This window comes from Podarcis erhardii (assembly GCF_964252035.2).
Source record: "Podarcis erhardii genome assembly, chromosome: 12".
Taxonomy (NCBI): Eukaryota; Metazoa; Chordata; class Lepidosauria; order Squamata; family Lacertidae; genus Podarcis; species Podarcis erhardii.
The window spans coordinates 3,351,639-3,375,770 of NC_138513.1; the positions used below are offsets into that span (position 1 = coordinate 3,351,639).

Sequence of the window (24,132 nt, forward strand, 5' to 3'; positions counted from 1 at the left end):
TATAAGGACACGGGTGGCACTGTGGTCTAAACCACAGAGCCTAGGGCTTGCCGATCAGGAGGTCGGCGGTTCGAATCCCCGCGATGGGGTCAGCTCCCGTTGCTCGATCCCTGCTCCTGCCCACCTAGCAGTTCAAAAGCACATCAAAGTGCAAGTAGATAAATAGGTACCGCTCCAGCGGGAAGGTAAACGGCGTTTCTGTGCACTGCTCTGGTTCGCCAGAAGCAGCTTAGTCATGCTGGCCTTGTGACCCGGAAAAACTGTCTGCGGACAAACACCGGCTCCCTCGGCCTATAGAGTGTGATGAGCGCGCAACCCCAGAGTCGTCCGCGACTGGACCTAACGGTCAGGGGTACCTTTATCTTTACGCAGTTGACTGGGCTCGTATATGGTTACAGAGGCTTGTTTTATTATTTTTACTAGGGAAACACATTCTGTTTTCCTGCAGCAAAATGGAGCTTATTTCCAAGTACAGTGGTTACCTTGGTTCTCGAACTTAATCCGTTTGCAGAAGTCCGTTGGACTCCCGAAAACGTTCGAAAACCAAGGTGCTGCTTCCGAATGGCTGCAGGAGCTTCCTAAACTCAAGCGGGAGTTGCGTTGGATGTTTGGCGTCCAAAAAACATTCGCAAACCAGAACACCTACTTCTGGGTTTGCAACGTTCGGGAGCCGATTTGTTTGACAACTAAGCCGTTCAGGAACCAAAGTACCACTGTAAATGCATACAGCATCAGAACAGCAGAAGGAATTTCTGTTTTATTGCTGCAGTTGTCATGGTGCCAAGGTTTCAGGGAGTATAAAAACATGAAAATGCACATGATCAGAGAATCTCTGTTTTTGTTGTTCCAAGTCAGAAACTTAGAAGCAGTTGTGAAGCACAGAATGGCTATGGTGGGTGGGGTTGTGTGTGAGAGAGAAGAGAAACCTGCAATATGTGCTTCACGTCTGTGGTAATTCTAGAGATGTAAGGGAAAGTTGCTTTGGTTCATTTAAAGGCAAATCGGCCTAATCTGCATTTTTCAAGACAATATTTGAAGCAGAACACAGCCGTTCCCTTGAAATCTGCATTTCTCTGAATTTTGCAATCCAGTTCTCCCGCCAAAAAATGCATCTGTTCGGGTGGTCTGCATATAAATGCATACTTTTTAAACTTGGAATGTCTGTTGGACTGTTTAGTGTTGTTGTTGTTTAGTGTCCGACTCTTCGTGGCCCCCTGGACCAGAGCACGGCAGGCACTCCTGTCTTCCACTGCCTCCCGCAGTTTGGTCAAACTCATGCTGGTAGCTTCGAGAACACTGTCCCACCATCTCGTCCTCTGCCGTCCCCTTCTCCTTGTGCCCTCCATCTTTCCCAACATCAGGGTCTTTTCCAGGGAGTCTTCTCTTCTCATGAGGTGGCCCAAGTCTTGGAGTCTCAGCTTCAGGATCTGTCCTTCCAGTGAGCACTCAGGGCTGATTTCCTTCAGAATGGATAGGTTTGATCTTCTTGCAGTCTATGGGACTCTCCAGAGTCTCCTCCAGCACCATAATTCAAAAGCATCCATTCTTCGGCGATCAGCCTTCTTTATGGTCCAGCTTCCATACATCACTACTGGGAAAACCATAGTTTTAACTATACGGACCTTTGTTGGCAAGGCGATGTCTCTGCTTTTTAAGATGTTTAGTACCATCCACAATTTGTTGGCATCCGTCTTTATGTTTCTTTCAATAGCTTTTGGTGATCATGGGAATTTTCGAACCCCTGACCGATTCAGGACCCCCCACCAGACCATGTTTATCCATAATGGATATATTGGTAAACACACAAAAATATTTCAGATGCCAGCAAGCCTCTGGCGACATTGTCAGAAACGAAACTGATTTTTATGTGAGCCCCCTGGGGTTCCTGGAAATTCCCAGAGAGTTGCGAGTGTGCTGTAATATTTCTGTTGTGATAAGAATAGCTCGGCAGAGCATGAGACTCTTAATTTCAAGGTTGTGGGTTTGACCCCCACATCGGATGGAAGATTCCTGCATTGCGGGGGGTGAAGCTAGATGATTCTCCCTGTCTCCCTTCCAACTCCACAAGTCTGAGATTCTGTGAAAAACTTCCAGGAGAAAAGACATTTAGGAGACATGAATAGATGAAGAGCACTCCTAGATGCATCGAGGTCTCTCTCATAAAGCTGAAGGTTGTGATAAGAATTTTCAGGTCTTAGATATATATTAAATGTTCATAAATGTACCAACCAAGCACGTACATAGATCAGCACAGGAAGACCGACCTGAAGCCATTTTTGATTCCCAAACTGACCAAATGTTTTCTCTGCAAGGTCAAAGGAAAATGGAAAAGCCTCCCCACTGTCTTTTCCTTCACAAATCCTGTCTTAAGGGTATGTCTGTCTGTGTTTGAATAGGGTGAGCCTGTGACCTGGCCCAGGAACTAAGTATTAATCATTACAAAAGACTGGCCAGGCTCCACAGGGTATCCAATCAAGTAACCATTAACAGGTAACCTGCCAGACAGGAGATAAACAATGCACTCATATTTCTGCTGTAGACCGCCCTTTCTGTGATGTATGTATGATGTGTCCGGGGGTGGTCTTGGACTCCAGGGCGGGCAATTTAAAATGTCTATATAAGGACGGGCAAACCTTTGTTTGTGGTTCCTCCTCCTTTCCTGCGTTTGAGGGGAGCACCCTGTTGCAACAGATCAATAAAGATCAGGCTTACTAGCTGCTTTGCTTCTCAACATTCTCTGGTTGGCCTTTGTTATTTTCTTCTACCAATAGGGAAACTACATAAGGACTCTATATGGGCTCTATGAGGGGAAAAGGGCAGATTTTCGTTTATTACACTGATAAAGCGGAAGGTCCAGTTCTTCCATTCTTCTGCAGGACAAATTCCAAAATTGGGAGGTCAGCATCAAAGGAGTATCTGCGCTCCTCTCTTTGGGAAAGCCTGGGCAGAATTTCAAGGCCTTTTCCTACAAAAGCAAACAAACCTCAGAGCTGAAACACACAAGATCAAAGTCTGCAGAGTTCACGCAAGGAGAGAAAACACATGGTATTTCCTCTCTGCCGTTAAATAAAACGTGAAAGAAAATAATCAAGCAATACCGGTTGGTTTGCCCCCTGCCCCCTTGGCACCCCTCAGTTTTTACTCACCATTTGGGGGGGGGGAGAGAAATACACACCAATTTAAAGAGCCATGTTGCTGTTCAGGGAAGTTTTTAATGTGTGACATTTTAATGAATTTTTAATCTTTGTTGGAAGCTGCCTAGAGTGGCTGGCGAAACCCAGCCAGATGGGTGGGGTACAAAAAATAAATTGTTGTTGTTGTTGTTGTTGTTGTTGTTACAGACTGAGCAATCCCAGACATCAAGTAATGCCAGATGAATCTCATCCCCCCCCTTTTTTATGGAGTTACAAGCTTGGTGGATCAGGGGGTGCTGTGTAGCGTATCTTGATTTCAGGAAAGCCTTTGACAAAGTCCCCCATGATATTCTTGTAGTGAAGGTGGCATGAACATAGCCAGGATTTTTGTTAGGGTGGGGGGCAGCCAAAGTTGTTGAGCTTTTCTTGGGAAATTGGGGTAAAAATAATACCCCAAAGACAGGACATTAGCCACCCCCCTGCCCACACGCATAAAGGGAAAGGTAAAGGGACCCCTGACCATTAGGTCCAGTCATGGCCGACTCTGGGGTTGCGACGCTCATCTTGCTTTACTAGCCAAGGGAGCCGGCATACAGCTTTTGGGTCACGTGGCCAGCATGGCTAAGCCGTTTCTGGCGAACCAGAGCAGCGCACGGAAACACCGTTTACCTTCCCACCGGAGTGGTGCCTATTTATCTACTTGCACTTTGACATGCTTTCAAACTGCTAGGTTGGCAGGAGAAGGGACCGAGTAACAGGAGCTCACCCCGTCGCGGGGATTCGAACCGCCGACCTTCTGATTGGCAAGTCCTAGGCTCTGTGGTTTAACCCACAGCGCCACCCGCGCATGGAATGTGGGCTGAATGATGAGGTGCCTGTTAGGTGGATTTGTAGCCAGTTGGCTGACCGAGCCCAAAATGTATTCATTTATGGTTCCTCATCATCTTGGGCGAAAGTGACAAGTCAGGTGCCGTAGGGTTCTATCCTGAGCCCAATGTCTTTATAAATGACTTGGACAAAGGAATTGAAGGGAAGGAATTAATAATAAATAATAATAATAATAATAATATTTCAAGAGAGCATAGGGCCAGACTAGAGGCTGACATTGGCTGTGTGATTTCTGCCTGTGTAGCCTTTTTTATTTTTTATTTTTTAAAAAACTAGCAGAGAGTAGCTGCCCTGGACTGGGACTGTGCATGGGAATAAAGGAGAGCCTGAGTGCAGGACCAGGCCAAAGGCCCACCTTCAGTCGTCGTCCCCCAACTGCCTCATAGGGGCAAGATCTACGGGAAGGGTCGCTGTGCCCCTGAGCTGTCCTGTTTCTTTGAAAAAGAGTTAATTCCTCTGACGCCGTGTGGGTTCTTGCTGACCTGCTCCCGGCTCCACCTCCAGATATTCTGCGGCAAAGCAGAGGCTCCCTTCCCCTAGTGCCTCTGCGGTCCTTTTCTTTCTAGACTGTGTGGAGGCAAGACCTGCCCTCCTTTCCTTTGCAAAGGACATTCTCTGGCACTAATCCATCGCAAACATGTGCCATTAGCTCAACACAGAACTGCTGGCAAAGGCATTTTCACAAAATAGTTCCCGTGCGTTTATTTCCAGGAAGCCAAACTGGTTCTGGCTAGAAGTCAAGGCGTTTAACGTCGATGGTTCCTTGCTGCGGAAATCTTCTTCCAGCAGAGATTGGGGTTGCATTGCTGCTTTTGAGGAATTCTCTTGGGAAACTCTTAAAAAATGTCAACATGCCTATTCCATCACTTGAACCCTTGGCTCAACTGGTGGTTTCGCCACCCGGGCTTGGATCAGATTTTATTGCCCCACTCAAGTTTCCCTGCTTCGGCAGCAAGCACTGCAATGTATTCAATGGACCTCAGGGTTCTGGGTTCGAGTTCCATGTTGGCAAGAAGATTTCTGGGGGGGTTCAACCTTCCAACTCTATGATTCTATGTACTGTGGTACATAGAATGACAAACCTAGACAGCATCTTAAAAAGCAGAGAAATCACCTTGCCAACAAAGGTCCGTATAGTTAAAGCTATGGTTTTCCCAGTAGTGATGTATGGAAGTGAGAGCTGGACCATAAAGAAGGCTGATCACCGAAGAATGGATGCTTTTGAATTCTGGTGCTGGAGGAGACTCTTGAGAGTCCCATGGACTGCAAGAAGATCAAACCTCTCCATTCTGAAGGAAATCAGCCCTGAGTGCTCACTGGAAGGACAGATCCTGAAGCTGAGGCTCTAATATTTTGGCCGCCTCATAAGAAAAGAAGACTCCCTGGAAAAGACCCTGGTGTTGGGAAAGATGGAGGGCACAAGGAGAAGGGGACGGCAGAGGACGAGATGGTGGGACAGTGTTGTCGCAGCTACCAGCATGAGTTTGACCACACTGTGGGAGGCAGTGGAAGACAGGAGGGCCTGGCGTGCTCTGGTCCAGGGGGTCATGAAGAGTCGGACATGACTAAATGACTAAACTACATGTCTTGTGGTTGATGTAAAGACATCAGGTCCCTACACGTGTAACCACCACAGGGGACACATCCATCGAGTTACAAGGTCATGGGCTTCCTTATTAAGCAGCAATGTCAGAGGCTGCGTTAGACAAGAAATACCTTCCCGCCCCATTGCAATTCCTCCCAAAGCCCCTCTGTTCTTAAAAGCCCCATTCAGTCCAATCCCTGCAGAACACGGTTGCCTGGAGAGTGTGAGAGCTTCGAAGTGGCTGGCTCGGTTTTGGTACCAGAGGACAGGATGAACGTACCTTCACAACGACCCGCAGATCGACTTTTGGGGCACACACCTGCGAAAAGCTGGCTGTGGAATCATTGCTTCCTGATCCTTGGCTTCTTGACTCCCGGCTCTCTGACCCTCGGACTCTTGGCTTTCTGACTCCTGGCTTCTGGCCTGCTGTTCCTGCTCCCACCCCCACCATCTTGCCCCCAGTCCTGACGTCCCCTGCTGGGACTTTGATCGCCCATGAACTGGACCGTGACAGATACCTTCCCAGGTTGACATACCCCATCTGATATATGGTCCACTACAGAGAAGCAGGGACGTGGGTGGCACTGTGGGTTAAACCACAGAGCCTCTTGGGCTTGCCAATCAGGCTGCCAGTTCGAATCCCCGCGACGGGGTGAGCTCCCGTTGCTCGGTCCCTGCTCCTGCCCGCCTAGCAGTTCGAAAGCACGTTGAAGTGCAAGTAGATAAATAGGTACCGCTCCGGCAGGAAGGTAAACGGTGTTTCCGTGCGCTGCTCTGGTTCGCCAGAAGCGGCTTAGTCATGCTGGCCACGTGACCTGGAAGCTGTACGCCGGCTCCCTCGGCCAATAAAGCGAGATGAGCGCCACAACCCCAGAGTCGGCCACGACTGGACATAATGGTTAGGGGTCCCTTTACCTTTTAACAGAGAAGTAGCACCTTGAGATCTTCTCTTGGGGAGCACCAAGACTGCTACTTAGTATGGGAACTGAAGACCCCACACCTGGGAGTGAATGCTCAAAACAGGAATGAGTGTCACTGGACAAGGTGGGGGTTGTGGTGGGGACATGGACAAGGCCAGTGATGAAGCCTAGTTTGGCCAGGTGGGGAAACAGCTGTGCCATGCAGAGGAACGTCCACACTTAGAGGAGAACGTACACTACGGCCCTCAATGTTCATTTATCTGGAGTTATGGAAAAACGAGTGTGCAATCTACAGCCATGTAATTTCTACGACGACTTCTGAACCCGTGTGAATGACCCCGCAAAAGGATTTCAGTAAACTGGCTTAGGGAGAAAACGCAGGCAGAATACGCCGAAGGTAAGCCACATTTACAAAATAGGAAAAAACACCGAGCAGCCGAGAAATAAAGTTTCTTTCAAGTTAAATATATTTGGGCTAGGGAGAGCGGAGGTATCGTCACCTAACCTTCACTCTGCCTCGGATTTCACCAACCACCACAAGAACGGACAACACTTTTTTTAAAAAAGTACATGATTTCACATTGACACAAGTAGATGGCCTTGTTACGTTTATACGGAAAGGCTCGCCGGTATGCTCAGAAGCCCCTTTTCGATCCAGGACTCTCGTCGTCGTTTCGATTTTCTTGCCCCAAATCGGTTTTCTCCTGGCAGTTATGGAAATTCACAATACTGTTCATGGATGAAGGGCATGCACAAAATCACAGGCTACGGAAAACCCAAGCGCATCGAGCCTACGTAATTCAACACTCGCTCCCTCTGCAATTTTCAACTCGCAAGTCTTGCAACTGAGTTAAGTTCCTCTGAGCCACTTGTGTGAAAACGTCTCATTTCAAGATCGGGTGTCGGAATCTCTCTTGCCCCCACGGGAATGTAGGTGGCAGGAGTCGTTTTAAAATGGAAGCAGCTCTAACAGGTATTTAAAAGCTACCTACGGATAGGGGCACAGCCCATTTAACTTAAGGGGGGGGGAGAAGGAGGTGGGGTTCAGAGGATCCAACTGGCCTTTCGATCTTTGTGCAAAACTGGAGCGGTGTAATGTTCAGACAGAAGAATGATGGAGGGGAAACAGCAGAGCTGACTCATTGCCACTGTGTTAAACTACAGTGGTTTTGAGAAAACACACACACACACACACATTCGACAGTACCTCGATTTGGCTTTGATGCTACCAGTTCCTCGAAAGGTGGAGAGAGAGAGAGGGAAGACACGCAGCTTTTTCCAGCTTGAAATTTGGCAACCTGATAGTGCTTAGCATAGATGGAGGACAGAGTAGAAGCTAGATTTTGAGTAAGGAAGGTGTTGGTCTGAAAACCAAGTAGCCTCTGTGCTGATAAACGGTTGAGAATTTTAAAGGGGGGGGGGGATGACGAAGGACCAACATGAGGAAATGCTGCCCCCGTAAGAATTGGGTGTCTATACTTATCCCTGGCCGTTTTGCCCCTCGCTCATAAATCTATAAACCTCCCATTTACTCTTAGAAGCTGCTATTTCTTACTCTCCAGAGCAAGGCAATGGGTGTCCTACAGCAGCTATCAAAACAGACACCCGAGAGCCTGCAGGGCACAAACTGCCACCATCTGAGAGCTCAAAACCCCCAAGAACAAAAGGACGTGGTCACAGTCCCTCCCCATCAGAAATCAGATACGCTTTTTTGCTTAAGGCTTGTGTGTCTCCAAAGACAGCCCAACTTTGTGGGAATGACGGTGCTCAGCGGAAACATCTAGTTTCCAGGAAATTGTAGGGATGTGTTGACGGTGCCAAGCCAACTACCGCTGCTGTTTGGATGACGCACAGCCTGATTTGCTGTTTCGGAGTTCTTCAGAGACAGGATTGGGCCCCCTTATGCTACACGATCCCTCTTAACACTTTGTGTCTGAACGGTTCCCACGGCAACAGGCTCTGGAATGCAAAAGTGCAACTCTCCAGGAACTTCAGGGATGAGAGCCTCCTGTGAAAAGCTCCACAGAGCCTGTAATGCCATGGCATTCTCCTGAGCTGTGGATCAGTGGCAAAAGGCTGCGAAGCCTTCCTTGCACTGTGGCCCTATCTTTTTGTTTCTGAAGACACGAGAGCCTTTTCTTGCTTTCTGCACGCAGCTAGAACGCAAGTGGGGAATGATCCTTGCCTTTGGAGCAAATGGAGACGAAACCATCAAACAGAGCTTTGCATGTGCATGTGCGCCACCTAGTGTCCAGGTGTAGGAAGGGGCAGACTCTTCCTGCTCTCTGCAGAAAATTACTTCATTTTTCCTTGGGGAGAGGGGATAATTGCACCTCTGTGTTGACCACGAAATAAAAGACGGAGGGTGTTTTCCTGGCCAACGTACTGTCCTTGCCCTGGAAGAGAGGGAAGCTCCCTTTCCAGCTTTCAAGGGGCACGACGACAGAAGCGTCTTATTACTCCTAGGAAAAGCCCACCTGACCTAAGCAGACTTACACCCACGACACAATCACAAGGGGACCAAGGCAGCATCAGCGGAGGCTTGGCAGAGTCCAGGAGGAAGAGGCAGGTCTGAAATCTCCAAAGTCTTGTGACACCGCGGGACCTCGCTCAACAGCCACGTGGCCCTGGTCCATGGGGCTTGTTTGTGCGCTTCCCAAATGACAATGGCCCAAGCACCTGGAAATGATGTCGAAGTAGAGTCTCTCTGCAGATCACCCCCTCGAGGCGAGGCTCCCGGCTGCGGAAGTCCTGGCTTTTGGGCGCCGCAGGCTCGTGCCACCTCCCGCCCTCCGCTCAGATAGTCAGGAGCGGTATGCAGCCCACCCCAACCCCTCCCTCGTGGCACACCATGGGGGCCATGAACGTCCAGCGGTTGGTTTCCGGGTCGTACATTTCTACGGAGCTCAGGTTGGACTGTCCGTCGTAGCCTCCCACGGCGTAGAGGCGGCCACAGTTTGCCACGAGGGAGACGCGGCTGCGCCGGGTGTTCATGGAGACGATCAGGTACCACTGGTCCGCCATGGAGTTGTACACTTCGGCGATGCTGAGGAAGCCGGAGCCGTCGTAGCCGCCGCAGACGAACATCTTGCTGCCCAGGGAGGCGGCGCCGTGACGGCAGCGCTTGTTGAGCATGCTGGAGACATTGTGCCAGGAAGCCATGTGGTGGTTGTAGTATTCCACCTGGAAGAAAGAGCGAGGAAGTCAGGCTAGGGCACAGTCTGGCCCCCTCCTTTGGTAATCCTCATAGAACTCTAGCCCAACGGTTGCCATTGATTTTACTCTGAATTGATTTTAGAATGTACCGTATACAGTGGTGACTCACAAGACAAAAAGAATCCGTTCCGCGAGTCTCTTTGTCTTGCGGTTTTTTCGTCTTGCGAAGGAAGCCCATTAGCGGCTTAGCGCTATTAGCGGCTTAGCGGATCAGCTGTTAAGCGGCTTAGCGGATCAGCTGATAAGCGGCTTAGAAAAGGGGGGGGGGACCCGCAGGAACTCGCAAGACATTTTCGTCTTGCGAAGCAAGCCCATAGGAAATTCATTTTGCGAAGCACCTCCAAAACGGAAAACCCTTTCGTCTAGCGGGTTTTCCGTCTTGCGAGGCATTCGTCTTGTGGGGCACCACTGTATACCCGAGTATAAGCTGATCTGAATATAAGCTGAGGCACCTAATTTTAGCACAAAAAACTGGGAAAACTTATTGACTCGAGTATAAGCCGGGTCACCACACCACAAACCTGGTGGTGGCGGCAGCGGAGGAGGAAGAACAAGCAGCCCGAAAGAACTCTCATTCGAGTATAAGCTTTATACTCGAGTATAAACTTTTTCCGCAGGGGGCCGGTCCACTGTACCTCAGACCTTGTGGGGGCCGGACTATATATTTTTTTGGGGGGGGAATTCCCCCACCGACACCCCTCCCTTCTCCACAGCACCGGACGAATCCTGGTTGCTGCTTACCTGTGCCTTGCGAGCGGCAGGGGCTGGCGGCGGTGGAGGGACAATGAGCAGCGCGTAAGGGCTGGCTGCGGAGAGGGGCTGCTTAAAATGGCGCTCAACAAAGCCCAGCCCTCTTCCTCCTCTAGGCAGGGCAGGGAGAAGCCAGGAGGAGGGAGGGAGGAGGCGCCGCCGCGGTGTGTGTGTGTGTGTGGGGGGGAATGGCGCAGCCCAAACGATCAGAATCCCCACGCCGATCCACGCGGCGATTCCCGGACCGTCCACAGGCCGGATCCAGAAGACAATTGGGCCAGATCCAGCTCCCCGAGTCTTAGTTTACCGACTCATGCCCTGGAGCCTCTGTGCAAAGCCTACAGCCAACACATTGTGTTTCAGTATCAAAGTTGTGGGATCAGGTTACTGCCCAGCCCAGCCTACCTGACAGGGCTGTCAGAAGGGGGGAAAGCAAGGACGTCACAGCCCGCCACAAGCCCTCAAAAGAAGGCAGGAAAGAAACAGTTTACAGTGGACGTTCTGGCTGCGAATGTGATCCGTGCGGCCTGCACGTGCGCAACCCGCAGCGCTGCGTCTGCGCACGTGCTGGTTGCGATTCAGCACTTCTGCGCATGTGCGACCGCCGAAACCTGGAAGTAACCTGTTCTGGTACTTCCGGGTTTCGGTGCATCCGTAAACCAAAAAAACGCAACCTGAAGCGCCTGTGACCCAAGGAATGACTGTAACGGGGGAAAAGGTAAGAGGTGCGGCGAGCAAAAAAACTCACGCTGTTGAAGATCTGCAGTCCGTCGTGCCCGCCAGATACAAATATCCTGCCTTCGAATACCGTGACGCCAGCTGCACTGCGGTTCGAACTCATCGGGGTGACCACCATCCACCTTTGCAGGAGACCAGAAAATGAAAGGAACTGAGTGGCAGTCAAGTTTAAGGCTTCAAAGCATGCCTTGCGTCTGGGACGCTAGAGGCAGGGAGGAGATGTCCAGACATACTCCACAGTATACCTGAGGGAGCGTCTCCACCCCCATCGTTCAGCCCGGACACTGAGGTCCAGCTCCAAGGGCCTTCTGGCGGGTCCCTCCCTGCGAGAAGTGAGGTTACAGCAGGCATGGGCAAACTCGGCCTTCCAGATGTTTTGAGACTACAATTCCCATCATCCCTGACCACTGGTCCTGTTAGCTAGGGATGGTGGGAGTTGTAGTCCCAAAACATCTGGAGGGCTGAGTTTCCCTATGCCTGGGTTACAGGGAACCAGGCAGAGGGCCTTCTCGGTGGTGGTGCCCGCCCTGTGGAACGCCCTCCCATCAGATGTCAAGGAAATAAACAACTATCTGGCTTTTAGAAACAGGTAGGTAGCCGTGTTGGTCTGCCGTAGTTTAAACAAAATAAAAAAAATTATTTCCAGTAGCACCTTAGAGACCAACTAAGTTTGTTACTGGTATGAGCTTTCGTGTGCATTCACACAAAGAAGGTATCTGAAGAAGTGTGCATGAACACGAAAACTCATACCAATAACAAACTTAGTTGGTCTCTTTGTTTTGATTTTTAGAAGACATCCGAAGACAGCCCTGTTTAGGGAAGTTTTTAATGTCTGATGTTTTATTGTGTTTTTAATATTCTGTTGGGAGCCGCCCAGAGTGGCTGGAGAAACCCAGCCGGATGGGCGGGGTATAAATAATAAATTATTATTATGTCATATACTCACTTGTCCGTCTCAGGTGAATAGGCTTCCACGGAGTTGAGGGAGGAGGTGCCGTCATATCCACCACAGACGTAGATCTGCCCATCCAGCACGACTGTCCCCATGGCACTGAAACAAGCGCCAGGTGTTAAGACTGCTTTTGGCAACAAGCTTTTCTTACAGGCTGGTTCCACTTCTACCTGGACCAATTGCGATGGCCCAGTTTCTTCTGCTTTCTCATTCTGAACCCATTGGCCTGTCTGGTGAGCTTGTGGAAATCACAAAACACCGAAGGCCTTCCTTTTCACCTCTTCCAGACCCACCGGAACTGCCGCCTGGCCGGCTGAGGGACAGCACCAGCCTTCCTGGACTTTGTACCAGCTAGACCAGGGGAGGGGGAAGCTGTGACACTCGAGACATTGCTCTGTTTCCAACTCCCATCACCTCTGACCACTAGACATGCTGGCTGAGGCTGATGGGAGCTGGTGTCTCGAGAGCTCCAATTTAAACTAAGGAATCCAGCTTCACATTCCCCCAAAGGATTTTCCTAACACAGGTACAGGAAGATGTGGGCACATATATGTTTGTAAAAGGTTTGCTTCTCTTGCTTCTCTTCTAAGTGCTGCAAGAGTACCAGAGATTTCGTTTTGTTTCATTACTTTTAATTTGTATACAGTGGTGCCTCGCAAGACGAAAAGAATCCGTTCTGCAAGTCTCTTCGTCTTGCGGTTTTTTCGTCTTGCGAAGCAAGCCCATTAGCGGATTAGCGCTATTAGCGGCTCAGCTGTTAAGCGGCTTAGCGGATCAGCTGATAAGTGGCTTAGCGGCTTAGAAAATAGGGGGGGGGGAGGAAAAAAACCCCGCAGGAACTCGCAAGACATTTTCGTCTTGCGAAGCAAGCCCAGAGGAAATTCGTTTTGCGAAGCACCTCCAAAACAGAAAACCCTTTCGTCTAGCGGGTTTTCCGTCTTGCGAGGCATTCGTCTTGCGGGGCAGCACTGTACCACCTTTCTCTATTGCTACACACAAGGAGGTTTACAAGCTGAATAAAAAAACAAAATAGACAGCGAAGATCACATGCACAGTAATGACCTAATCCAATAAAAAAAAAGTCATAATAAAAACATAACTTTCAAATAAACAACTTATATCAAATAAAGCAATGTTCAATACAGTGGAACCTTGGTTCCTGAACTTAATCCGTTCTGGGAGTCCGTTTGACTCCCGAAATGGTTTGCGAACCAAGGCACGGCTTCTGATTGGCTGCAGGAGGTTCCTGCAGCCAATCGGAAGCCAAGAAGCTTCCTGCAGCCAACTGGAAACCATGACGGACGTTCGGCTTCCAAAGAATGTTTGAAAACCGGAACAATCACTTCTGGTTTTTGATCGTTTGGGAGCCAGAACGTTCGGCTCCCAAGGCATTCGGGAGCCAAGGTTCACCGTAATCCATTAGAATATAATAGTAAACAGTAAAATTGTGCAACTGCAATTTAACAATTTAACAATTGCAATAAAGAATTACTGAACAATAATCAATAAAAACAATGGCAAGTCACAATGGATGAAATACCACTAAACATACAGGAAAAGGATCACCTTGAGAAACAAGGACACACAACTCAAAATTATTTTTTTTAAAGATCCTATCACTCCTCTTCTCTCTTTCCAGCTGCTTCAGTTGGGACGAAGCAGAGAAACTCTCCAATCTATATCACGGCCCTGCCTCTAGCATCTAAAACAGGCGCGGAGAACCTGAGGATGTTGCTGGATCCCAACTCCCATCATCCCTGGCAAATGTGGCCAAAGGTCAGGGATGATGGGAGTTGCAGTCCAGCAGGACCCAGAGAGCTGCAGGATCCCTACCCCGGATCTAAAACTAACCCCTTTGTTGAAAAACAGTGGTTTCCGATGTCATCTTGTGGAGACCTAACCGTTTCCTCCCTCCCACCTGTGAACACCTGCCATCCGGGCACAATTCAAAGTATTGGTGCTGACCTTTAAAGCCCTAAATGACCTTGGTCCAGTATACCTGAAGGAGCGTCTCCACCCCCATCGTTCTGCCTGGACACTGAGATCCAGCGCTGAGGGCCTTCTGGTGGTTCCCTCACTGCGAGAAGCCAAGTTACAGGGAACCAGGCAGAGGTGGTGGCACCTGCCCTGTGGAATGCCCTCCCACCAGATGTCAAGGAAATAAACAACTACCAGACTTTTAGAAGACATCTGAAGGCAGCCCTGTTTAGGGAAGCTTTTAATTATAAATAAATATATTATTATTATTATTATTATTATTATTATTATTATTATTTAATTATACCCTGCCCATCTGGGTGGGCTTCCCCAGCCACACTTTTAATGTTTAATAGACTCTTGCATTTTAATATTTTGTTGGAAGCTGACCAGAGTGGCTGGGGAAACCCAGCCAGATGGGGAGGGGGGGGTATAAATAATAAATAACAAATTATTGTTATTGTTAGTATTTTTATCCTCACTCACCTTCGTTTGCTGTTCATGCTTCCCACTTTGGACCAGGAATCTGTCTCTGGGTTGTAAACTTCCACGGTGCTCAGCCTCAGCTGCCCGTCGTATCCACCAATGGCGTACAAGAGCCCGTTCAGCACGGCAACGCCCACCCGGCTGCGGGCCGTCGTCATTGGCTGGCACTTCTCCCAGTGGTTGGCAATGGGGTCGAAGACTTCCACCACGTTCAGGGAGTCGCCTGCATAGAAATTTGCTGCTCATGTTTTAAAAAGTGGTCATCACTGGACTTGTAAAAGGGTAAAAGAGTATGGGGAAATAATCTACAATGAACTGGGGAAAACATTTAAAAGTACTCCCCCACCCCAATAAATACACCCCCACCTCATATGTTGGTATCGTATGAGCACTGATCCAGAGCGTTTTTTCTACAGCATTTGTATTTGCTACATGTAAGATTGGCTTGAGATGTGGGTGGCGCTGTGGGTTAAACCACAGAGCCTAGGACGTGCCAATCAGAAGGTCGGCGGTTCGAATCCCCGTGACGGGGTGAGCTCCCGTTGCTCGGTCCCTGATCCTGCCCACCTAGCAGTTCGAAAGCACACCAGTGCAAGTAGATAAATAGGTACCGCTCTGGCGGGAAGGTAAACGGCGTTTCCGTGTGCTGCTCTGGTTCGCCAGTCATGCTGGCCACATGACCCGGAAGCTGTACGCCGGCTCCCTCGGCCAGTAAAGCGAGATGAGTGCTGCAAACCCAGAGTCGGCCACGACTGGACCTAATGGTCAGGGGTCCCTTTACCTTTACCTAAGATCGGCTTGTTAAGAAATTGAACTGCACCCTTCTCATATTAATCCTTACAAGTCTGGCTGATGAAGAATTGATCAAGATTGGCTGATGAAGCATTGAACAAAACAGACTGGTTATCCAGAAACTCTGTTCCGGTGATATTTGGTAACAGATTTTGTATATATCGAGTTTTTGAATTATTCTACCGCAAGTGGTAAAGAAGATTTAGTGACTCTGGTTGTAATTTCTGCTTATTTGTATTAGTCTATAAATAGTGTTTAGTGCCATTGTTATTGGCCATCCTGTTATGTTATATTGTTCAGGTGGCTGCAAGCAGGCAGACAACTGGCAGCTGCGGAGAGGTGTGCGATCAGCAGCTGCTGTGAGCAGGTGGGTGAGCGATTGGTGGAAGTGACCTCCCATGCCCTCCCCCAAAGCTAAAAAACTTAATTTCTTAATTTTGGGGTTACAAAAAAAAGGGGTTGTGTTATACATGGGGTTGCAAGGGATGCGGGTGGCGCTGTGGGTTAAACCACAGAGCCTACGACTTGCCGATCAGAAGGTCGGTGGTTCAAATCCCTGCGACGGGGTGAACTCCCGTTGCTCAGTCCTGGCTCCTGCCAACCTAGCAGTTCGAAAGCACGTCAAAGTGCAAGTAGATAAATAGGTATCGCTCCGGCGGGAAGGTAAATGGTGTTTCCGTGTGCTGTTCTGGTCCGCCAGAAGCGTCTTAGTCCTGCTGGCCACATGACCCGGAAGCTGTACACTGACTCCCTCGGCCAATAAAGCAAGATGAGCGCCGCAACCCCAGAGTCGGCCACGACTGGACCTAATGGTCAGGGGTCCCTTTACACATGGGGTCGTCTTATAGACGGAAAAATATGGTACTCATGCACCACAGCTTCGCATTTATTGCACCTAATTGTAGTGATTCAGACTATCCATGTGATAAGGGAAAGGGCAGGCCTTTTCCATATTTTATGGTGAACGGCTGCCGGGCTCGTCTTCCTCTGTGCAGCTGCAACTGTGTGCCCCAGCTAGAATCCCAAATGATCCTTGCAGGATATCGCGGGATGACGTATTTGCCAGGGTTTACAGTGGTGCCTCGCAAGACGAAATTAATCCGTTCCGTGAGGCTCTTCGTATAGCGGTTTTTTCGTCTTGCAAAGCAAGCCCATTGACAGCTTAGCGGATTAGCGCTATTAGCGGTTTAGCGGCTTTTAGCGGATCAGCTGATAAGCGGCTTAGCGGCTTAGGAAAAGGGGGGGAAAGGGGAAAAAACCCTGCAGGAACTCGCAAGACATTTTCGTCTTGCGAAGCAAGCCCATAGGGAAATTTGTTTTGCGAAGCGCCTCCTTTCGTCTAGCGGGTTTTCCGTCTTGCGAGGCGTTCGTCTTGCGGGGCACCACTGTACAAGGCCGATTTCTGTTTACAAGGCCGATTTCTGCACCGAGCAAGCAGCAAAGGATAAAGGCCCCAAACAACAACTCTTGCATTGCAGAGAATCCACGGATTGGAATCCACTGGTCTTGATCCAATTCTGCCTTGTTCCACACGTGATTTATATTGTGTGATTTGCTTTGGGCATGCAATTGTTCTTTAAGGGAGGATGAGCTGGATGAGCTACACAGCTTTATCCGACTTTTCACCTAGGGCAGACATGGCCAAACTTGGCCCTCCAGCTGTTTGGGGACTACAATTCCCACCACCCCTGACCACTGGACCTGTTAGCTAGGGATGATGGCAGTTGTAGTCCCAAAACAGCTGGAGGGTCAAGTTTGGCCATGCCCGACCTAGGGAGATCAGGGAAGCCAATGCAAACATATCCTCTTTTTGGATCAGAACAGGATTGTGACGCTCAAATCACCAGGTGACCAACCCAGATATACCATGGGTTCAGGATTTGCTCTTAATTCCCCTTGACTTTAATTCAGTGCATCGAAGCACTGCAACATATGCACCAAACTACAATTCACATTGCCCTTTGGCAGGGAGTCATGACAGGCCAGCATAAAACAGGGTCCGAAGAGGCTGCTTTGGAGAGCCATCTTCAAATAGCTAAACAGCTGTCACAGGGAAGATGGAGCAAGCTGGTTTTCTCCTGCTCCGGAGGGCAGGACTCGAAAACCATGGCTTCAAGTAACAGGAAAGGAGATTCTGACTACAGTGGTGCCTCGCAAGACGAAATGAATCCGTTCCGCGAGTATCTTCGTCTTGCGGTTTTTTCGTCTTGCGAAGCACGGCTATTAGAGGCTTAGCGGCTATTAACGGCTTAGCGGCTTTAAGAATAAGGAAACAAACTCGCAAGAACTCGCAAGACGTTTCGTCTTGCGAAGCAAGCCCATAGGGAAATTCGTCTTGCGGAACGACTCAAAAAACGGAAAACTCTTTCGTCTTGCGAGTTTTTCGTCTTGCGAGGCATTCGTCTTGCGAGGTACCACTGTAAATATCGGGAAGAACTTTCTGATAGTCTCATGGACGCTTCGGCTGAGATCCCTGGATTCCTAGATGACTCTCGGGGTCCCTGCCAATTCTACAATTCCACGGTGCTTCCTAGGCATACGTCCCTGGCAAGCAACAGAGTTGAAAGATACCTGCTGAGTTGAGGCCTCCCACGGCATAGATCAGGCCTGCGATGGAGGTGCAGCAACGGGGGCGGGTTTTGAAAGACGGGAGGTGGGGTCGTCGCTCTGGCATGAGGTGGTAATCCTTTGCTTCATCTACGAGGTCCCTGAAATCCAAATGGGAAATGATATACAGTGGTACCTTCAGTTACGAACGGGATCTGTTCCGGAGGCCTGGCCATAATCTGAAAATTTCGTAACCAGAGGACCGCTTCTGTACGCATGCGGCGCAGAAGAGTGCTTCTGCACATGCGCAAAGCGCATAGAGTGTATCTGTATTTGTTAATTTTATCCATTCCTGAATCCAGCTAATGCAAGAGGCTTCATAATATAATTTCAAATCAGGTAGTGAGAAGCCTCCTCTATCTTTAGTATCTGTTCATTATTTTTATTTTATTCTCAGCTTCTTACGCTGCCAGATAAATTCTGAAATATCCTTTTGCTAATCTTCAAAACGTTCCATATTGCATATTATCGGGATTGATTGGAATAAAAACAGCATGTTTGGCAATAAGTTCATCTTAATAACTGATATTCTTCCTAAAAGAGACAAGTTCATTCTATTCCAAATTTCCAATTTCCTTTTTTATTACATTCCAAGAAATCCAACCCAATTTCCACAACATTTGGGATCAGTTCAAGACCAGAAATTTAGCATCAATTACGCATGACATTTCACATACATTTATGTGCACCTCAGAGCAGCTTAAGTAAAATGGGCATGGCAATGACCTATGTGAGCAGAATGCTTTGCTGACTGGAAGCGCAAAATCAGGAGTGGCAAACCCCAAACTTGGAGGATGAAAATAGGTTTTTTTTTTAAAAAAAATAATGTTTATTAAAGTTTTAAAGGTTACAAAAAGGGGGAAAAAAGAAAACACCAAGTTAAGCAAAAACTAGACAACACATCACAATAAAGGGGGAAAAAATTATAAAAGACAAAAACCAGAAGAATAGAAACAATTAAAAAACACAACAAACCTTCCCATAACTTATCTTTTATTTGCTTGTTTCCTTGACCTCCTCACACCTCCCTTTTTTGTATTCTAGTTCGGTTAGCTATTTCAGCAAATCCTTTCCATCTTTCCCAGTTTTTATCCTATAATTTATCTTAATATAATGTAACTTTACCTTCCCTCCTTTCATCCATTAACAGTCTATTTTTACTTAGTCCTTTATAACATTTCTGCTATAGCCACATAACTTCATTCCAGCCTCCTTCTAACATTCCTTAATTTTACAATGTTTCTGTAAATAAGCTTTAAATTTCTTCCAATCTTCTTCCACCGACTCTTCTCCCTGGTCTCGGATTCTGCCAGTCATTTCCGCCAGTTCCATGTAGTCCTCTTGGAGGATGAAAATAGCCCCCTTACCCGGCATGTGGGACCCTCCCAGGCCACACCTCCTCCCTAGCAACAACTCCTCCAATTATCCTGCCTGGCTAAAAGATATCCTTGAAAATGGACAATGCCTTTGGCTTGCCTGGATTGGGGACAGTGAACAAGTGCATATTAACCTCAAGTATCTGTGTGGAACAACTGATATGGAACAACTGATTGGTTCAAAATTGGGAAAGGGGTACGACAAGGCTGTACATTGTCTCCCTGCTTATTTAACTTATATGCAGAATTCATCGTGTGAAAGGCTGGGCTGGATGAATCCCTAGCCGGAATTAAGATTGCTAGAAGAAATATCAACAACCTCAGATATGCAGATGACACAACCTTGATGGCAGAAAGTGAGGAGGAATTAAAGAACCTTTTAATGAGGGTGAAAGAGGAGAGCGCAAAATATGGTTTGAAGGTCAACATCAAAAAAAGAAGCTCATGGCCACTGGTCCCATCACCTCCTGGCAAATAGAAGGAGAAGAAATGGAGGCAGTGAGAGATTTTACTTTCTTGGGCTCCATGATCACTGCAGACGGTGACAGCAGCCACAAAATTAAAAGATGCCTGCTTCTTGGGAGAAAAGCGATGACAAACCTAGACAGCATCTTAAAAAGCAGAGACAGCACCTTGCCGACAAAGGTCCGTATAGTTAAAGCTATGGTTTTCCCAGTAGTGATGTATGGAAGTGAGAGCTGGACCATAAAGAAGGCTGATCGCCGAAGAATGGATGCTTTTGAATTCTGGTGCTGGAGGAGACTCTTGAGAGTCCCATGGACTGCAAGAAGATCAAACCTCTCCATTCTGAAGGAAATCAGCCCTGAGGGCTCACTGGAAGGACAGATCCTGAAGCTGAGGCTCCAGTACTTTGGCCACCTCATGAGAAGAGAAGACTCCCTGGAAAAGACCCTGATGTTGGGAAAGATGGAGGGCACAAGGAGAAGGGGACGGCAGAGGACGAGATGGTGGGACAGTGTTCTCGAAGCTACCAGCATGAGTTTGACTAAACTGTGGGAGGCAGTGGAAGACAGGAGTGCCTGGCGTGCTCTGGTCCAGGGGGTCACAAAGAATTGGACACGACTAAGCAACAACAACAACAACATCTGCGTGGCTGAAATGTAGCCTATTGCACAAATTAACAGGGCGTCTAATTAACAGGGCCTAATACTCTATCTCACCTGCAGGGTACCTGTTTAAACAAAGCATTCTCTCACCAGTCTTGTTCACGTATGCATGCTTATCGCCTGATTGGCTGCAAAATTAAGTGGTGACATGTCAAAATAGACGCTACGTATCAAACACAGGCCAGGGCCTTTGTGTCCCCTTTCAAAGCCATTCAATGGCGGCAGTTCATAAGGTCTGCTGCAGGCTTCCGGCTTCCGGCTGCCTTAATGGCACAGCTCCCACGATTGCGTAGACCATGGGCCAAGTAATAAACAAAGATGATTAAGGGCAATTATCTTTATAAACTCCCCCCAGGGCCTGGGGGGGGGGGAAGTGAGCTTTCCTTCCGACATGGATGTGAGAGCAGGGCCAGATTTAGGTTTGATGAGGCCCTAAGCTACTGAAGGTCATGGGGCCCTTTATATGTCCAGCTGTCCTTTGTCGTCAACAACAAATTGTCACTGCTTTTTGTGTTGAATGTATGCTATATGGTAATTTATGGACCTAACAGGTATCTCAAGCCATTTGCACAACCAGTCCATGCAGAATGTAGCCACCCTATATATAAAAATGAGCAAACCAGTGATTTTTTAGGGAGCAGGCTGGCAGGCGTCATACATCATAGGAGCCTACACAACACAAAACACTGTTGCTGCTGTTGTTGTTGTTTAGTCGTTTAGTCGTGTCCGACTCTTCGTGGCCCCCTGGACCAGAGCACGCCAGGCACTTCTGTCTTCCACTGCCTCCCGCAGTTTGGTCAGACTCATGTTTGTAGCTTCGAAGACACTATCCAACCATCTCGTCCTCTGTCGTCCCCTTCTCCTTGTGCCCTCCATCTTTCCCAACATCAGGGTCTTTTCCAGGGAGTCTTCTCTTCTCATGAGGTGGCCAAAGTATTGGAGCCTCAGCTTCACGATCTGTCCTTCCAGTGAGCACTCAGGGCTGATTTCCTTAAGAATGGATCGGTTTGTTCTTCTTGCAGTCCATGGGACTCTCAAGAGTCTCCTCCAGCACCATAATTCAAAAGTATCAATTCTTCGGCGATCTGCCTTCTTTATGGTCCAGCTCTCACTTCCATACATCACTACCCCCTCATGGATCACTGCCTTGCAGTGGCGAAGGGGCTTGAAGAACTCAGAGAAGCTATGAACTATGCCGAGCAGGGCACCCAAGATGAACAGGTCATAGTGGAGAGTTTTGACTAAACGTGATCCACCTGGTGGAGGAACCAGCAAGCCACTCCAGTATCCCTGCCAAGAAAACTCCATGGACAAAGACAACCGTTGCTGTATGTAGGTCTTATTCTATTTGTTTTTTATCTTGTATTTTGGAAATGTACATCCAGTTTTTTCCTTTAATTTTTTGGGGGCCCCCAAGTGAGTGGGGCCCTAAACTATAGCCCGTTTAGCTTATATGTAAATCCGGCACTTTATGAGAGGCAGGGAGACGCTGGGTGCAAAAGCACTTCGCCTCTCGGTAACCCTCCAATGCCACCATTAAGAGCAGCGGTTCTTCTGTTCATTAATTAGGATTAATGCAAGGGGAAAATTGAAAAATATTACAATCTTAGAATATCTAACTGTGAAGATACATAAAATGAAAGGGTTTAAGGTCAGCGAGGAGGAGGAGGATTGGTATGAGAAGACAGTGAATTATTTGGGTAGGTTTGAACAATTTGGGGCAATTAAAATGTTAAAAGTTAAATAAACTTTGTGAAGGGAGGAGTGTTAAGGTATATAGAATTGTACATTTGGTTGATTTGAATATGTTATTATTGATTATGTATACCCAATGTATCAGCCGCCTGAGGGTTTTCACTATTTGTGTTTTGGTTGTTGGTAAAAAAAACAATTAAAAAATTAGGATTAATGCACAGATGTGTGCTGGTAATGATGCGACAAGATTGAGGACTGCCGAACCGAAACAGCTACAAGGTCGTACAGATTTTATTTGGAAAGATGACTTTATTCGAGCAACGAGATTGTATGTGTTGGGGGGCGGGGAGCCAATCACTTCATTATAAACCCTTTGCTACATAAATGGCTCAGCAACGCCGCCCCCCCCAAAAGAATGCCAAAAAATGAAGTGAAGAAGAAAGGAGATGGGAGTATAGATATGGATTATAATGATAAACGGGACCGTGTGTGGAAAATATTAATGTTTGGAAAAATTATAAAAAAGACTTGGAGCCTCTGCAGAGTTAATTTCATACTTGCCCCCTGACTGAGGAGAGGAGGGACTGGACTTTGAAGACTTGGCGGGAACCCAGATCATTCTTCTACGAATAATTATAATTAATTGTTTTGACTGGATGTGGAGGGGAGAATTTGGAGGCCCTCCAGGGCTTTGGGTGACTCCCTGCTTGAAATCGAAAGCGGAATTTTACAGCTGCAATCAGAAGAGTTGAGAACAAAGAGAGATCTCTCCAGAGTAACTTTTGAGTCAACAAAGCCATAAGGCACAAGGAGATCAGAAACAACTAATTTGGACATAATATTTGATAAAGAATTAAAGGGACAATTGATGAAAATTAAAACCTCACACAGGAAGAAGAAAGGAGAACATCACTTGTGAATTTACAAATAATTATATGTGTTAATGCGAACTGAAGTTAATTATTATAGCTGTGGTACAAGGGATTTTAACAAGAGTGGATTGTATTTGGTTTGAGCAATAATCTGGAGGCAGAATGAAAGGGAATCAGACTACAGCACGTGGGAAGCCACACAAAATTTATAATTAGCTATGTAATTGATATTTATTTGAATTGGTATTGCTATTTCGTATTAATGTAATATGGTGCATATTGGATTTTTGTAATTGAAAATTAATAAAAATTATTTAACAAGAGAAACCTAAGTTCTGCTGCAAAGCAGGAACTTAGCACCTATGCTATGAATGCATGTGTGAATGAGACCTACAACTCAGAATTCCTGAAGTCGGGCAGCCGCTCCCATGTTCCTCCCCTTCAGGCGACTCCATTTTCATTTGTACATAACACTTTGTTAGAGCTGCTCCACAGTCTGCAGAATGAGGGCGGTGCAGTGTAATTCTGGACTGGACTCAGCTACATTAGTCAAAAAAGGAGTGTTTTGAATGCATTATAAACCTGCAACACCAGATGGCGCCGGAGAGCAAAGAAAATTTCTATGCGATTTTCCATAGCGTGTTTTTTTCCTTTTGTTATAACGATTTAATTTCTGACTTATTTAGAGGTTTTTTTCCTGTGTGCAGATCTACCCTAAAAGTGGGCAAACAGCGAGCCACACGTTAACCTTCAAATTCCTGTATGCAGTGGAGCTCTACCTCTCTTTTAAATCAGAACCAGTTAAGGCAGTGAAGGTCCTGTGTGAGTGCCTGGAGGTGGTTAGAGGATGGACGGCAGCTAACAGATTGAGGTTGAATACTGACAAGACAGAAGTACTGTTTTTGGGGGACAGGGGGCAGGGGGGGTGGAGGACTCCCTGGTCCTGAATGGGGTAACTGTGCCCCTGAAGGACCAGGTGCGCAGCCTGGGAGTCATTTTGGACTCACAGCTGTCCAT

At 47.7% G+C, this 24,132-nt stretch overlaps 1 protein-coding gene across 2 annotated transcripts in view; it reads right to left on the bottom strand.

Annotated features, from left to right (window-relative positions):
• Nucleotides 1-9,101: 9,101 nt before the first annotated feature.
• KLHL18 (kelch like family member 18) overlaps nucleotides 9,102-24,132 on the bottom strand; it is a 42,843-nt gene continuing 27,812 nt past the window's right edge. Inside the window, exons 6-10 of one of the 2 annotated variants that reach the window (XM_081834383.1) lie at nucleotides 18,010-18,146; nucleotides 14,647-14,869; nucleotides 12,178-12,282; nucleotides 11,242-11,353; nucleotides 9,102-9,710 (exon numbers count right to left, since the gene is read on the bottom strand). In XM_081834383.1, the coding sequence (XP_081690509.1) occupies nucleotides 9,324-9,710; nucleotides 11,242-11,353; nucleotides 12,178-12,282; nucleotides 14,647-14,869; nucleotides 18,010-18,146 (964 nt within the window). In that variant the 3' untranslated portion in view covers nucleotides 9,102-9,323. Of the gene's footprint in view, nucleotides 9,711-11,241; nucleotides 11,354-12,177; nucleotides 12,283-14,646; nucleotides 14,885-18,009; nucleotides 18,147-24,132 lie in introns of both variants that reach the window. The other variant, XM_081834382.1, reaches the window with a different exon arrangement.